We start from the raw sequence: 16282 nt of genomic DNA, 5'->3' as shown, positions 1-16282 counted from the left end.
ATGCCATCTAAAAATAGACAAACAATTCTTCACATCTTCCAAGAATCAAGAGCTCATTGACTTTCCCCTTTAAAATAAAATCTGATTTGGTGAACAAACACAACTGAGGACCATACTGATAAGATTGAGAAATGTGCACCAGTTGTAAATTATATTAGCATAACTATTATTAGAGACTATTGCTCCATCATTGGGTGTTACACACTGTAACCAGAAAGGAAAGACTTGCTGTAGTTCAGTGATAACATTATAAGGCAGAACAGTTAAAGCCTTGGCTAATGGATGCTCACTCAAATGGTTTGTCAAGTCAAGGCTGTGGAAGGAGTGGACCACTTAATTGTAATATATTTAACTCATGCATGCGTTACATTAGGATCTGCAATGGAGAATACAATGCTGTAGGGGGGGGGGGGGGAGACATGACTGAGATTTTCAATACAGACATGAGCATGCACACTTATGTGCCAGAGCTGTCGGCAAAACGCCTGTCTCGCCAGCACAGAGGAAACTAAATTTTGCGTAACAGCTGGGGCAAGGTGTCACAGCTGACTGTTAGATGAACTTGTGTGGATGGTGAAGTAAAGTAACATGTCACTGTTAACTGAACCGTCTGCTTCTATTAATATAGAAGCCAGAAAATAGAAATGAGACAGAACCATGGTACAAAGCAAAAATTATGGTGGTACTACATGAAACAGATTTATACTAAAATAAAAATGCATTATCTGGGCAATAAAAATGGGCAATGGAGTGGTGATACCATACCGTACATAGCACAGCAATCTGTAGTGATCATAAAGATAATAAAATGAGACATAAAAATCTATTTGAAGGCCAAGAATTGCAAAATCAAAAGTTAGGTCTAGAGTGAGCAACCGAGTACAGACTAAAACCCTGGTGGAAGCTAAAGTATATGAAGTGAAATAAAAAACAGTTATAAAACACAAGCATCAAAAACTATATCATGTATGTTAAAGAGCATGGCTGTGTGTGTGTGTGCAGATACGGGTAATAACTAGTGTAACCTAAGGTGCCCATAATCAGATATCAACCAAGTATGAAAATTCAGATGTAAATGGATTTAACCTATAAACAGTGCATGGGTATGTGTATAACAATAACAACCAATAAACATGACACAATTAGTTGACATACAAACTAGTGGACCTATAAGGTTATATTATGCTGTGTATGACTGTACACCAGTTTGCAGAAATTTCAAACAATGGAAAATCAGGATAGAATGTATGTGCATCTATTGTTGACAAAGGCCATTGGCCGAAAGCTTCAAGTGTGAAGATCTTTTTGTCGTGCCTATCTGCGACTCAGCATCTCCACTATATGTAGATTGCAGAAATTTGAGAGTGTAGACTCAGCATTGTGCTGCTTTAAGAACTCAGAATTGTTGAGAATGAACCTATGTTTGAGCATAGTTTGCTCATTAAATGTGCAGTCTGGCATATGTTACAGATTGTAGAGGATTTCTCTCTCTTCCAGAAATCCAGGACTTGTTCTTTGGATTGAAGATGAAGGGTATTAAGACTTTTGTGGAGGTCAGATATTAAATTGTTGAAAGCCTCAAAAAGATTTGTTAGAGGCTGATTCAGAATTACCTACATCCTGGCGCTTCTCAGATCTAGAGGAAAATGCATATATGGTCTGTCGGACGTACTGACATTCACAACCATCACACTTTATTGCGTAAATACCTGATTGCTTATACAGTTTTTTGTTGTGAGTGACTCAATTTTAGGCCTACTTGGTTTAGCATATGCAAACTAGTGATAACATCAGCCTTCTTTAGCCATTTGCGTAAATTTACATGTATGGTACCCAGATACAGGATTTTATAATACTTCTTCCACGTGCATCCTGATCAGTGGGTATGATGGTAATTTCATGCTCTTCGTACATTGCATTTGCCAGATGAGAGAATCTCTAACCTGTATGGGATAACCATAAGTGTTCACAATGAATTTAATGATCTGAAGTTCTTTTTCATAGTTTTGTGTGCTTAAAGGCACTTTGTGTAGTGACAACAACATGGTGCCCAAAGCTACAATTTTATAAATATAGTGACAGATGAATTATGTAAATGACATTTGTGGCTGACTCTCTCCTACAGATATCATATGTGATGCGGTTATCACATATGGATATAATTAGGTCTAAGTATGGCAAAGACTGGTTATTTTGATGCTGTGTTGTGAAGTGCATTTGAGAGTCTGCACTGTTGAGATCCTTTTGAAGTTTGATAGCCTGCTCTTTTGTGCCACTATATAAGACAAAATGCCCACTTTCTGATGATAACATATTATATCGTCCCTTTTGGGTGGGATAGATGTTAAAAATTTACATTTTATGTGGTCAGTAAGAATATTCGCTGTTGTGCACGATGTCAGCTGTGGGCTGTTAAATGATCTATAGCATACATGCCTCATATGGCTACACAGGACTCAGCCACTAGACATATATCAATATCAGAATAACAAAGTTGATTACTAGACTCGGAAATGGCTGATGTTGGCAATTCACTGTCACTGATACGCCAAAATGGCGGCTAAAGGAATAGCTGTACAATTCAGTACTGAAGCCCATATAATGTTTTCTGTTGCTCTGCATTTTAAAACAAAGAAACACATATGTCTGTCTGGTAGCATACTTGAAAATGTGACAGTTTTCGATTGGCAGGGGAGGACCAGGGCTGTTTTCAACTATGGGTTGCCAAAGATGCCTGTAAATGTTGGGCTTCACCTTATTTATGATACTGCCAATCACAGCAAGAGCAATTGCATGGTAGCTGTTGCCAATGCTTTGTGCACTCAGTTTCGCCTTGTGTTGTGTGTATGCTCATTGTTTTATTTTTTTTATTTTGAGTATGCCCCTCACAATGCCAGAAGGCATCAGCAATCTTTGTGACCATGTGTCTGGTAGCATTCATCCCACTTTAGACGAGGAGAACCCTACGTTATAGTGACGTAACGCTACGTCATTGTGACGTAAATCAACTACATGAGTACATGTATCAATCTTTGCAGTTGTACCACATAGGTTGCACCGTTTCTACACATGTATTTACATTTAGCTTTCACGTTGCCATGCAACCTCTCTGGTACAACTGCAAAGATTGATTTACATACTCATGAAGTCGATTTAGTTTTTTTTACGTCAAGATGATGTGGCGTTACGTCACTGTGACTTGCGGAGTATGTATGTAGGTGTAGATACTGTGAAAGCCAAATGTAAATAGATATGTACAAATGAAGTGACAGCAGCTGTGTGGTATGCTCATCCCAATTGAATTACTTATTAAGCTGTAATCTCAACAATCTTGGATGCTATTGTGTGCTTCTTGATGTAGTGAATGTCTGAACGAAGGAACCATAACAGTAACTAAAGTAAAAAATAGTGTCTAGTCATTCAAAAAAAAAATATCCGATTAACTGTGCATAAATCACGTGGATAGAGAGAAATGACGTGCAAGTCACATTTACCAGCATTTTAAGCAACTGAGAGCAGTGAGTGCTGTTGCCATTTTCAGCTATTTTTTGTATGACTCTTAGGCAATATGGAAATAGCTATAGTAATCATGCCAATCATATAAAAATGTGAAACACTTTAATTTCTCCCTATTTCATGTTTCTGTCCACATGATTTATGCACATTAATCGGATTTTTTAAAAAAATGAATACTAGCGTTTGTTGACTTTCATTGTGGTTATGGTTCCTTCATTCAGATATTTGTTACATTCATGAAACACACAATAACATCCCACATTCTTGGGATTAGAGCTTAAAAATTAATTATTTCATGTTTCTGTCAACACAGTCATGCACTATTCGTGTGATTTTTAAAAAAATGACTACAAGTTTTTTTTGGCTTTTGTTATGTTCATGAAATACCCAATAACATCCCAAATTATTTGGATTACAGCTTAATAATTAATTATTTCACATTTCTGTCCACATGATTTATGGACAATTCATCGGATTTAAAAAAATGGTTGCAAGCATTTCTTTTTTTACTTTCATTTTGGTTCCTTCGTTTAGACATTCATTATGTTCAAGAAACACACAATAACATCCAAAATTGTTGGGATTCCAGCTTAATAACTAATTCAACTGGGCTGAACATACCACACAATTGCTGTAACTTCGTTTCTACAAGTGTATTTACATTTAGCTTTCACATTACCGTGCAACCTCTGTGGTACAACTACAAAGATTGATATACATATTCATGAAGTCGATTTAGTTTTATTTACGTCAAGATGACTTAGCGTTACGCCACTGTGACGTAGGGTTCTCCCCACCTAGCGTGAGATGAATGCTATCCCCATGTGTCAGTCTGCTTTCGCAGAAACCTAGAACATGGGTGTATGCATGCAGCACTGCGAGATGGTGGTGGGGTTTATTCCGCCTCCATCACTCCTCAACCCTCAAGCGAGCAAAATTATTGTTTGCTTATGCTTGTGGCCAACTGTCACATTATCATGTCTACACTTAAAGTAATCAGAAAACAAAATCAGTCAGTGTGTTTCAGCCAGGTAGATTCGGTGCAACATTCCTGAGTGCACACGTTACAGCCAGGTGCGGGCCGGTTGACAGTAAGTTACGCTGACCAGCAGTTGTGAAGTAGAAAGGAGGCCACAGGGCCGTCAAACCACTGAAAAGAGTAAACGCAGCAGTCTGCATGGTGCAAGTTACAAGCAGAAGGAGCCCACTGGCTCAACCTAGGTGTTGTGAGTACGTGACTCGGAGCGGCGTGTTAGCAAAACAGAGGCGCACAGCCGAGTATAAATAGGTGCTGTTTCGTAATGAGATTGATTCAAGTGTGGCAACTGTCCTGGACGGTGGGAATTACAGCTTAATGATTAATTATTTCACATTTCTGTCCACATGATTTATAGACGATTCATTGGATTTGAAAAAAATAGCTGCAAGCGTTTCTTTTTTTACTTTCGTTTTGGTTCCTTCATTCAGACATTCATTGTGTTCAAAAAACACACAGTAACATCCAAAAATGTTGGGATTCCAGCTTAATAACTAATTCAACTGGGCTGAACATACCACACAACTGCTGTAACTTCGTTTCTACACATGTATTTATATTTAGCTTTCACATTACTGTGCAATCTCTGTGGTACAACTGCAAAGATTGATATACATACTCATGAAGTCATCAGAGACAGCAAAGGACCTGGAAGAGCAGCTGAGTGGAATGGACAGTGTCTTGAAAGGAGGATATAAGATGAACATCAACAAAAGCAAAACGAGGATAATGGAATGTAGTCAAATTAAGTCGGGTGATGCTGAGGGAATTAGATTAGGAAATAAGAAACTTAAAGTAGTAAAGGTGTTTTGCTATTTGGGGAGCAAACACCACAACAACATCTCCTGTGTTTTACAATGACATATTTTTGCAGTTACATTCAGTGGTATATGTGAATACTGTCTGAAAAATGTGTCGGTAACAGAATTTGTAGTAAAGAAGTAATAAATTGAGACGTCATGTGTGATGCAGCAGTTTTCTCGCATGAGTAGTGAAAATGTCATAAGTGATAAACTTTTTTCTCTTTCATCATTTTGTAGGAGTGGAGGGGAAGGAGTGGGCGGGGTGTCAGCAAGAAAAAGTCTCATAAAGGTTTGAAATTACATGTAAATTTGGTTGCAACTCACCAAATGTTTCCAATCTGAAATACTGGATGAATATAGCCTGGCTATTTGTGTATTGTGAGCTACATGATGTTTTCACCCCTACCCTTTGAGAGAAAGGCGGAGTGGTGGTTCTTTTCAGATGGTAAGTGATATACAGTGTGTACCAAATTTTGCTGAAATTGATCAGCAGGAGGAAACATAGAACAGACCAACATACTTCCATCCTTATAATATGTACAGATTCTAAGATTAGAGGCAGTGGCCACCGTTGATATATCAGAGAAAGCATTTTGTAAGGCATTTACTGTTAGTTGGTGTTTTTGCTGAATTTTTATTTTATTTATTTATTTATTTATTTTGTTTATTTTCTAGCATGAAAGAATTATTGGATACATATACATCATCTCCTGGTGACGAGGGTGTGTATCCGTACCCGCAACCAGACATTTTAAATAAAGAAATATTTGAGCTTTATGGCAGATACTTACCGAAACCTGCTGAAAACAGTGGCTGGAGAATCAAGTAAGTATTGTGAAGTGCTGAACAGCAGTTTTTTTACAGAAAAGAATGTAAAATATTGATATAATACTCTAGTAGAGTTCCATCTATAATTACCCCATTCTCATTGGGATGTTACAGCAGGAACTTCCAACCATACAGCCTTGTTTCCTAGTGCAGGAAGACTTAATATAGCACAAGGAATAGGAAATCAGCATTAAAAATACTGTCTCCATCATCATTCCGGTGTACAATCAAAAATGGAAAACATTTGATGGATCATAAGTGCTTGAAGTGACATTCCATTATGTATTATGATGACGTCATTGTTACGAGGGCCATTCAATAAGTAATGCAACACATTTTTTTCTGAAAGCAGGTAGTTTTCCTTCAGGATTCCAGTGCACCATATTATTCCCCACTCTTTGGCTGCAAAGCCAAATTTTTGAACATAATCTCTGTCTAATGCGATGGCCTTATGCCACCTTACTGAGGGGACCTGTATGCTCACATGGCATCATTTTACTGGTAGATGTCAGAGACAATGGCTTGCTGCATCAATAACCTCCCATCATACACATACTACTTCCCGTGGAGAGCACCTTTCATTGGTCCAAACAGATAGAAATCAGAAGGTGTGAGATCCAGATTATAGGATGGATGAGGAAGAACAGTCCAATGAAGTTTTATGAGCTCCTCTCTGGTGTGTAGACTTATCTGAGGCCCCATGTGGTCATGAAAAAGGAGAAGTTTGTTTGCATTTTTGTGGTGATAACCACACTGAAGTCATTTCTTCAATTTCCTGGGGGTAGCACTGTACCCTTCGGAGTTGATCATTGCACTATGATGGAGGACATCAAACAGAACAACTGCTTCAGAGTCCCAGAAGACTGTCACCATGACTTTACATGTCAAGGATGCAGCTTTGAACTATTTCTTTGGAGGAGAGATGGTGTGACACCACTCCGTGGATTTCCATTTTGTTTCTGGTTTGAAGTGATGAACCCACGTTTCATCATCTGTAATGATGTTCATCAAAAAATTGTCATTAATAGCCTCATAACCTGAAGCATTTATTTGCAGATGTTCCTTCATTGTTGTTTAAGGTTTTCTGCTGGGTGATGAGAAATACAGTGGGCACATACTTTTACGTACCCCAACTGGTGTGCAAGAATATCAGCACTACCAACAGAGACATCCAATTGTGCAGCAAGATGTTTAATTGTGACCCATTGATCAATTTGAATGAGAGTGCTCATAAGTTCCAGGAGTAATAGCTTTCTGTGGCCAGCCACCACCTGGGAGATCAGACAGGTTTGCACGACATTGGTGCAATGATGACAGGCACCACTCCCAATGACTCACCATGCTTTTGTTGACTGCCAAGTCTCCATAAACATTCTGCAAGCCTCTAAATATCTGTAATACTCTGGTTTTTCACTAAAAGAGACTCAGTGATGGCTACATCTTCAACTTTTGTTTTCCTGTCCTCATAAGTTCCATGCAATATTACAGTATGTTGATTATTTTTACTTTGGGCCATCTAACGACAACTGATTGAAATGTGATTTTCATGCCGTACATGTTTCACTTTTATTCTCTGCAAGGCATCTTCAGTGGCAGGTTTCATCAATGTTGTGTTTTTGTTCCATTTGTTGCACTGTTCCTACACTGTGAAGTCTGAAAAACAAAATTTCAAATGGTAATTATAAGAAGGAGAATAGTGCCGAAAATGGAACAAAAACACAACATGTAGTACAACATTGATGAAACCTGCCACTGAAGGTGCCTTGCAAAGAATAAAGACAAAAGGTGTATAGCATGGAAATTGTTTTATTCAGTGGTAATGATACGGTCCAAAAGCAAAAATTATCAACACAGCATAAAATCAATTATAGCTGTCTACCTGGAACACACCTCTGTTACAAACAGCGTTTTGAGGCTATATGTGGAGCCACCGCCTATCAGAACTTCATGAAACTATAGGGGCTGAAACAGGATTATTCCAAAATGCCCAACAACAAATTCTGCATTTTGCCACCAAAATGGGCAAAGAAAAGAAAGGTGTTGCACTGCTTACGGAACGCCCCTCGTAAATGTAACCTGATATCTGTGATTGAAACCAACAACAATAAAATCATGAAAATGATTGTTACTTAAATGTGACCTGAAATAATTTTATCATATGTGGTAGTGGTGCAAATAATTTTTTTGGTATTTTTTTGCTTTTGACAAATGATATGTTTCTGTTTATCCAACTTGACTGATTCCATTTTTACATACAATATTGTAATAATGGACCTAACTGTAACTTCTACCTCTTGTAAGCAATGATCTAATGTATACTACATCTTTATGTTTCTGTCTAGTTTATTAAATGGTAATATAATAATGTGTGGAAAGTTCTGGTTGAGAATTATGAATTATTTAGGAATAAGGGAGATGACTCACCAAAAGGTGGAAACTCAATGTTGTTGATAGGTACACAAACAACAGGTACAGAGCTTGGCTAGCTTTCAGAGTGCACTTCCTTTTTCTAGCTTGTGTGAGGAACATGCACACAAACACATACACACTCACTCACTCACTCACTCACTCACATGCACATGCACATGCCTGTCTCCCTACATTGTGCTCAACCAACTGCCAGATCTTTCCTGGCCCATGATGAATGTACTGGGGTCAGGTGGCGTTGAGTGGGGTGAGGGATGGCGAGAGGTGGAAGGCAGGACAGGGGTTGGGGAAAGTGGCTTGTGGAAGAGTGGGGAGGCATCTGTGAGCTGGCTAGAGGTGCAAGTAGAGGGGCCAGGCAGCAGACTGCTGGTATGCGATTTCACAGTGCAGGGCTTGAGATAACAGCACATAACTAGCTGATGTGGGGACACAAACTGGGTGGGGTTGCTGTGGTAGGGAATTGTGTGCATGTGCTCACACACACACACACACACACACACACACACACACACATACTATTGGGTGAGCTCCCATCTGTGCAGCTCAGAAAAGCTGGTGGTCATGGGGAGGATTCAGGTGGCATCGGTTGTGAAGCAGCCATTGAAATCTCACATGATGTTGTGCTCTGCTGCATGTTGTGTCTCTGAGTGGCCCACCTTGGTTTTGGCAACAGTTGTGCAGTGGCCATTCATTCTAGTTGACAGCTGGTTGGTTGTCATACCAACATAAAATGCTGTGCAGTCCTTGCAGCAGACCTGGAATATAACATGGCTCCTTTCACAGGTGGCCCGGCCTCTGATGGGGTAGGATAAGCCTATGACAGGACTGGAGTATGTGATACTGAGTGGGTGGATTGCACAGGTCTTGCATCTGGGTCTTCCACAGTTGTGTGATACCTGGGGCAGAGGACTGGGGGAGGGGGTGGCATAGGGATGGTTTAGGACATTTTGGAAGTTGGCTGGGCAGTAGAACACTACTTTAGGAGTGGTTGGTAGTATTTTGGATAGGATGTCTCTATTTCGGGCCATAATGATAGATAACCAAAGCCCCGACAGAGGATGTGGTTCACTCGTTCCAGTTCAGTGTGTTATTGGGTGACAAGGAGGGTGCTTCTTGTGACTGGTTCTTGGAATGCATTTGAGGATCAGCTGTGTGGGAGGATCTGGCACAGGAGATATGTCTGTGAATTAGGTTAGAGGTATTCCTGTTTGCAAAGGCCTTTATGAGGCTTTCAGCATATTGGGTAAGGAAGTTACCATCACTGCAGATGCAGCTACCGTGAGTGGCCAGGCTGTATGAGAGGGATTGGCAGTTGTCAAAGTGCAGTTACTGTTGGTGATTGCTGAGTCTGATGTGGACCAAGGTGTGGCTGGAGCCGTCTCACAGAAGGAGATCAAGATCTAGCAAGGCAGCACCAGGTGAAGTGGATGGTAGAGAAAGTGTTGAGGTTGTGGGGTAATGAGGATAAGATGTCCTGCTCTGGGTCCATATTATATAGATGTCTTCAATAAACCTGAACCAGACCAGCAGTTTGGTGTTTTGGGAAGCTAGAAATGATTTCTCTAGTAGACCATGAAAATGGCATAGGAGGGTGCCATCTTGGTGCCCATGTCTGTACTACAAATTTGTTTGTATACCTTCCAACACAACCTCCAATCCCTGCTGAAATCCTTAGGACGTTCCCAGAACCTCTCTCTCGATTCCATCTCCCTACTCACCCCAACAGCAGCCCACATCCCACCTTCTACCTGCTTCCCAAAATCCACAAACCTAACAATCCTGGGCACCTTAATGGGCCTGATTACAGTGCCCCCACTGAAAGAATCTCAGTCGTTGTCGATAAACATTTCCAAGCATTTGTCTTAAACCTAGCCTTCCACATTAAAGATACCAACCGCTTTCTCAACCAGCTCTCCACCATCCCCACACCCTTGCCTCCCAGATTCATGCTCATCTCTGTTGATGCAACCTCCCTTACACCACCCCTAATGCCCATGGCCTTGCTGTGAATACTACCTCTCCCAGTGTCCTGTGGATTCCAAACCCACCACTTCATCCCTCGTACACCTGACCAACTACATCCTAACCCATAACTACTTCATCTTTGAGGGGAAGGTATACAAACAAATTCAAGGCGCAGCCATGGGCACCCACATGGCACCCTCCTATGCCAACCTCTTCATGGGCCACATGGAGGAAACATTCCTAGCTTCCCAAAACCCCAAACTCATGGTCTGATGACATCTTTATAATCTGGACCCAAGGCCAGCACACCTTATCCTCATTCCTCCACATCTTCTCTCCCATCCACTTCAGCTGGTCCTCCTCTACCAATCATACCACCTTCCTAGATGTCGATCTCCTCCTCTCAGATGGCTCCATCCACACCTTGGCCAACATTAGACACACCAGTCACCAACAGTATCCCACACTTTGACAGCTGCAACCCCCTTCCACACCAAAAAATCCCTGCCACACAGCCAGGCTACCCATCGTTTATACATCTGCAGTGATGAAAACTCCCTCACTTAGTGTGCCGAAAGCCTCACGAAAGCCTTTGAAGACAGGCAATACCCTCCAGAAATAATTCACAAGCAGATCCCCCGTGCCATATCTTCACAAACACCTGATCCTCACATCCATCCCAAGAACCAACCACAAAGAAGCTCTCCCCTGTCACCCCATATCACCTGGGACTATAATTATCTATCATCATGCCCTGAAATGAGGGGCATCCTACCCAAGATATTTCTGTCCCCTCCCAAAGTGTTGTTCTGCTGCCTACCCAACCTCGACACCATCCTAGTCCATCCCTGTGCCACTCCCAACCCCAGACCCCTGCCACAGGTATTGTACCCTTGTGGAAGACCCAGATGCAAGACCTGCCCAATCCACCCACCCAGCACCACCTACTCCTGTCCCGGCATAGACTTATCCTACCCCATCAGAAACCGAGCCACCTGTGAAAGCAGCCATTTTAGATATCAGTTCCACTGCAACCACTGCACAGTGTTTTACATTGGTATGACAAGCAACCAGCCATCAAACTGTTGCCAAAAACAAGGTGGAGCACCCAGTGGCAGAACATGTAGCAGTGCACAACATAGGAGATTTCAATGGCTGCTTCAAAACCTGTACCATCTGGATTCTCCCTACCAGCAGCTTTTCTGAGCTGCGCGGATGGGAACTATACTAACAGTACATCTTTTGCTTCCATAACCTTCTTGAAATAAACTTAAGATACCTCGCAGCCCTCCCACCCCCCACCCAATAGTGTGTGTGTGTGTGTGTGTGTGTGTGTGTGTGTGTGTGTGTGTGTGTGTTTGTTTGTGTGTGCATCATCCCCTGCCACAGTATCCTTGTCCAATTTGTGACACATCAGCTAGTTTGTGCTATTATCTCAAGCCCTAGCCTATGAAATTGCATGCACAGCCATCGGCCACCTGCCTCCTCTACCTACACTCCCAACCAGCGCACTGATGGCTCCCTACTCTCCTATGAGCTGCTAGATGTTTACCCCCAACCCCATCCCTGCCTCCTGCTTCTTGCCTCTCTCTCCATCCCTCGCCCACCCCATCTCACACCCCCATTCCACTCCAGTACATTCACTGTGGGCCAGGAAAGGGGTGGAAGTCGAATGATGTTTTGTGTATCTATTGATGATGCAGTAATTATACCTTTCAGTGAATCACCTTCTTTATTCCTAAATAATTCATAATTTTTAAGTAGTAACAATAACAACTATTTTGCATCCATATATCCTCCCATTTGACAGGTATGTCACACTCTTACTTTCCTAAAAACGTAGTATCTTTAAAACTTTTACCATATTTGCAACACTTGAGGTATATGGAATTCAAAGTAATACCTTTCTGCATTCATTTATGACATTGTTTGTACAACAAATGTATTTTTTTTTTTTGCATAAATAGACAAAAATACCTATTACTGTATTATTACATGATTGAAGAACAATCATTGGAAGCAGTCGCATCCATAAAATATGTAACAGTATGTGTACAAAGCATTTTAAAATGGAATGGCCACATAAAACCAACTGCAAGTAAGGCAATGTCAGACTGACATTTACTGGAAGAATACTCGGGAAATGCAGTTCCCCAACAAAGGAGGTTGCTAACTATACGCTTGTTCGAACAATACTCGAATATTGCTTATCAGTCTCAGATCTGTACTACCAGACAGGACTGGGAGAAGAAATACAGAAGATCCAAAGAAGAGCAATGACGTTTTTGCAGGCTTATTTAGAAAGTAGGAAAGCATCACACAGGTGCTCAACCAAACCCAGTGGCAGACACTGCAAGAGAGGCATTTACCATCACACTGTGGTTTCCTGTTAAAAATTCTCAGAGAGTACATTCCTAGAAGAGTCAGTCAGTATATTGCTTCCTTGTACACATATCTTGCAAAAGGACCATGTAGATAAAATTAAAGAGATTCGAGCTCACATGGTTGGTTGCTAGCAGTCATTCTTCCCATAAACCATCTCCAACTGGACCAGGAAAAAGGGAAAGTGACAGTGGTACAAAAAGTCCTCTCCACCACACAGTGTAAGAGGGCTTGTAGAGTATGGATGTAGATGTAAATTTTCAATCCACTCCTATTTGTCAGAAAATGACTTCAGCTGCAAGGTTCAGAACCCATCACTTCTGAAAATTTGTGAAACAGTGCCTCTTCAGTTAGGTTTTTATCAGCGGGAATAGGTTGAAATCAGCATATGCAGGATTGAGAAGCTGGGATGGGTGATCCAGTGTTACATTCTTGGCAAAGTAAAATTAAACTGCTATGGAAGTACATTGTGAAGCAGAATCACCAGTTTATTCTCTAACCATATTTATGTACTTTGTTACCTTAACACTTTGTAAGCTGTGGATAATGGCTGCATAAAGTCCCATTGTCACAATTTAAACCTCTGAGTTTAATCCATAGTTCAAGATGTGGTTAGCTGATTTACATTTTGTCCACAGTTGTATGGCAAATAACAGTTTTAAATGGCAATCATGATCTTGTCATCAGCCATTTCAGTGGGATTGCTTGCTGTTGACATGCAAACTTCCCTCTGGTCAAGGGACAAAATTTTGGAAAAGATGTAAACAAACTTTATGCTTATTCAAAACTTATTTGACATAAGTGTGGTTGGATATACTGACAAATAGGCTTAGTGTTTTCATCAGTCATGGAATCGGCCATGTGTCTATTGTAGAGTCATCTGTAGTGCTTTTGATGTGTTCAATTAACTAATTTTTATTGTCATTTCTCTGTGGTTTTTCATTATCTCATTTAAGTAGGTTCTCCAACATCTGCAATGACTGAAAATGTTATTTTCATAAGAATATTTTTAAAAAATCAAATGTTGGCACATTTTGTGTTAATGAGCTTTTAAAATCTGACAATGTAAGAATATTGTTAGCTGCAGTTCCAGTTTTTTGATAAATGGGAATTGGGAACTTCTTGTAATCTTTCCCTGGTAGACTTCACTTTTAAAAGTGGACTGTGATTTCTGTGTGCGTATTTCATTTTCATTTATTACAAGAAATATTATTGTATTTTGGGACTCTCACACTGGTCAGGGTATAAGATCAGTACTTAGAAGAAGGTGCATGTTAATCCTGCCCCAGTCATCCCAGTTCCTGTTTTCTGTGGTTTCTCAAATTCTCTAAGTCTCTCTGTTCCTTGGCTAGGTCCATGGTAATCCCTTTCTCCCTCCTTGCCTAGTTAGCTAATAATGAATCTGTAGCAAGCTCACTATCCATTTAATGTTAAAACCTTAAATTATTATTATTATTATCATCATCATACTGTTATACAGAGCTGTAGACAGTTTCTCTTTTTCCATTGTGATAAGTAATTGTAGTGTATCATATGATCATATTCTGGGCTGCTACATACACACTGAATTTTCTTTTACGTTTGATGTTTCAGTCATTATTTATTTCATGTAAATGGAACAATTCTGGAGATAGGAGCAAAGCTCAGAGATCCAGGGACAGAAATACTGTTGGGATATTTGTCACTATACCCATATGGGAGACGTTACCGATTATAGTGTGTTCAAAGTAAGTGTGCTACAATATTTTGGTGAACATATATCTGTGCTCTTGCAAGTCACTGAATTTAAGTCTACAGAACCATGTGTCACTTAATGTAGAAATTACTAACAAATATGTATTGATTGGAAAGACAAGTGAGGCATGAATTGAACAAAAATTGTGTAGGAAAACAAAAGAAAGTGGAGAAATAATGTAAGCTGCAAGTAAAAGATGTTATTGAAGAGCTTACCACTGAGAACCCAAAACTTTTATTGATGACTGGTTGCAAATCCAGATATTGATCTTCTTTTGTACCCAGTGCTCAAACTATTATTAGTAAAAGCTACTGTGATTCATACAGTGATTTCATTAATAAGCTATTCAGGATCACAGTGTTCCCATTTCTTTTCTTTACGTCACTACTCAAGAAGAGACAAAGAGAGAGGTAGAAAAAGATAACTTTTTTTAGTGTACAAATTTAATTTTTTTAGAAGCAACTACAGTAGTTTGTTAATTTTAACTAATCAGTTAGTTATTTGTATTTTCTGTTGCAGTGATACCAGATATTTTGAGCCTGTAACCAAAGATTTTTGAAAGTAGAAGTAAGAGATGACACGAAGTCAAGAGAATAAGAATTATCTGTTGTAACTGTAGTGCTTTATCAGTGACCATAAAATGTTATGAATGGAGAATGGATTGTGAAATAAGATAATTGTCATATCGAGTATAATTTGATCTGTAATATTATTATTGTATTTTCCCATTATTTTGTTGCTGGTCATGAAATATCAAATTATCAATAGTTTATTTTTGTATGTCTTTAAAATTGTCTTTTAATGGCATTTCAATTGCATGTGGAACCAACAGGAACTCGGTTACAAGAAATTAATGAAAGCTTCCATGTCTTGAGGGTACTGCAGTTCATATCAGCAAAACATGACATGTTACTGTGAAATACATATCAAAAAGTGTGATTTCAATATAATGGGTAAAAATGTTGGGGATATAATTTTATAGAGGATAAGAGGAGAGAAGAATACAGTTATTCTTATGTTACGAAATATATGCAATTTGTATTATATATTTGTTATTGACAGTGAAGTATATTTTATCTTGGCTTACAAGTTGTATTAAAAAAGTAAAAAAAGAAAGTTATTGAGAGATGTTGAGAATCTGAGAATCCCCCTAGTCACTAGAAAGACATAGAGAATTGTAGTTGCAAACCCTCTTTTGTGATACTGCATTGCTACATTTCCTCTTTGTTCCTTTACTCTTTCTCCAGACATGGAGACTTCTTTAAGATATACTAGTTTCAAAATCCACAACAGTTTTTTTTAAGAGAATGACACCATTGTGTTCTATAATGTGTTTGCTGCTGCTCATGTTGCTTTTGGGACATGTTTTGTAAGAAAAATCACGTCTGAATTAACCATTATATTCTGTAAATAAAAGGCGAGTTAAGGAAATATCTCCAGGAAGAAAGAACCAAAGGAATAAAGAAGACCCCATACTGTACTCATTTTACTTACATAGCTTGAAAATGGGTTACACTAAAATGTTAGTGAGGGTTATGTTCTCTTCTTTCATATTTAATTAGCTGCCTCTTATATTACTTCAAGAGGTCC

General features: G+C 39.6%; 1 protein-coding gene across 2 annotated transcripts in view; it reads left to right on the top strand.

Moving 5' to 3' along the window:
- The window catches only part of LOC124595095 (cytosolic endo-beta-N-acetylglucosaminidase), a 111163-nt gene extending 95801 nt beyond the window's left edge, over positions 1-15362 (top strand). Inside the window, exons 10-12 of one of the 2 annotated variants that reach the window (XM_047133686.1) lie at positions 6031-6180; positions 14551-14684; positions 15212-15362. In XM_047133686.1, the coding sequence (XP_046989642.1) occupies positions 6031-6180; positions 14551-14674 (274 nt within the window). In that variant the 3' untranslated portion in view covers positions 14675-14684; positions 15212-15362. Of the gene's footprint in view, positions 1-6030; positions 6181-14550; positions 14685-15211 lie in introns of those variants that run through there. The other variant, XM_047133687.1, reaches the window with a different exon arrangement.
- Positions 15363-16282: the final 920 nt, after the last annotated feature.

The sequence above is a fragment of the Schistocerca americana genome, chromosome 2 (genome assembly GCF_021461395.2).
Source record: "Schistocerca americana isolate TAMUIC-IGC-003095 chromosome 2, iqSchAmer2.1, whole genome shotgun sequence".
NCBI classification, from domain to species: domain Eukaryota; kingdom Metazoa; phylum Arthropoda; class Insecta; order Orthoptera; family Acrididae; genus Schistocerca; species Schistocerca americana.
Note: the sequence above shows the minus strand (reverse complement) of the source record. Positions and strands in the feature narration are given on the sequence as shown.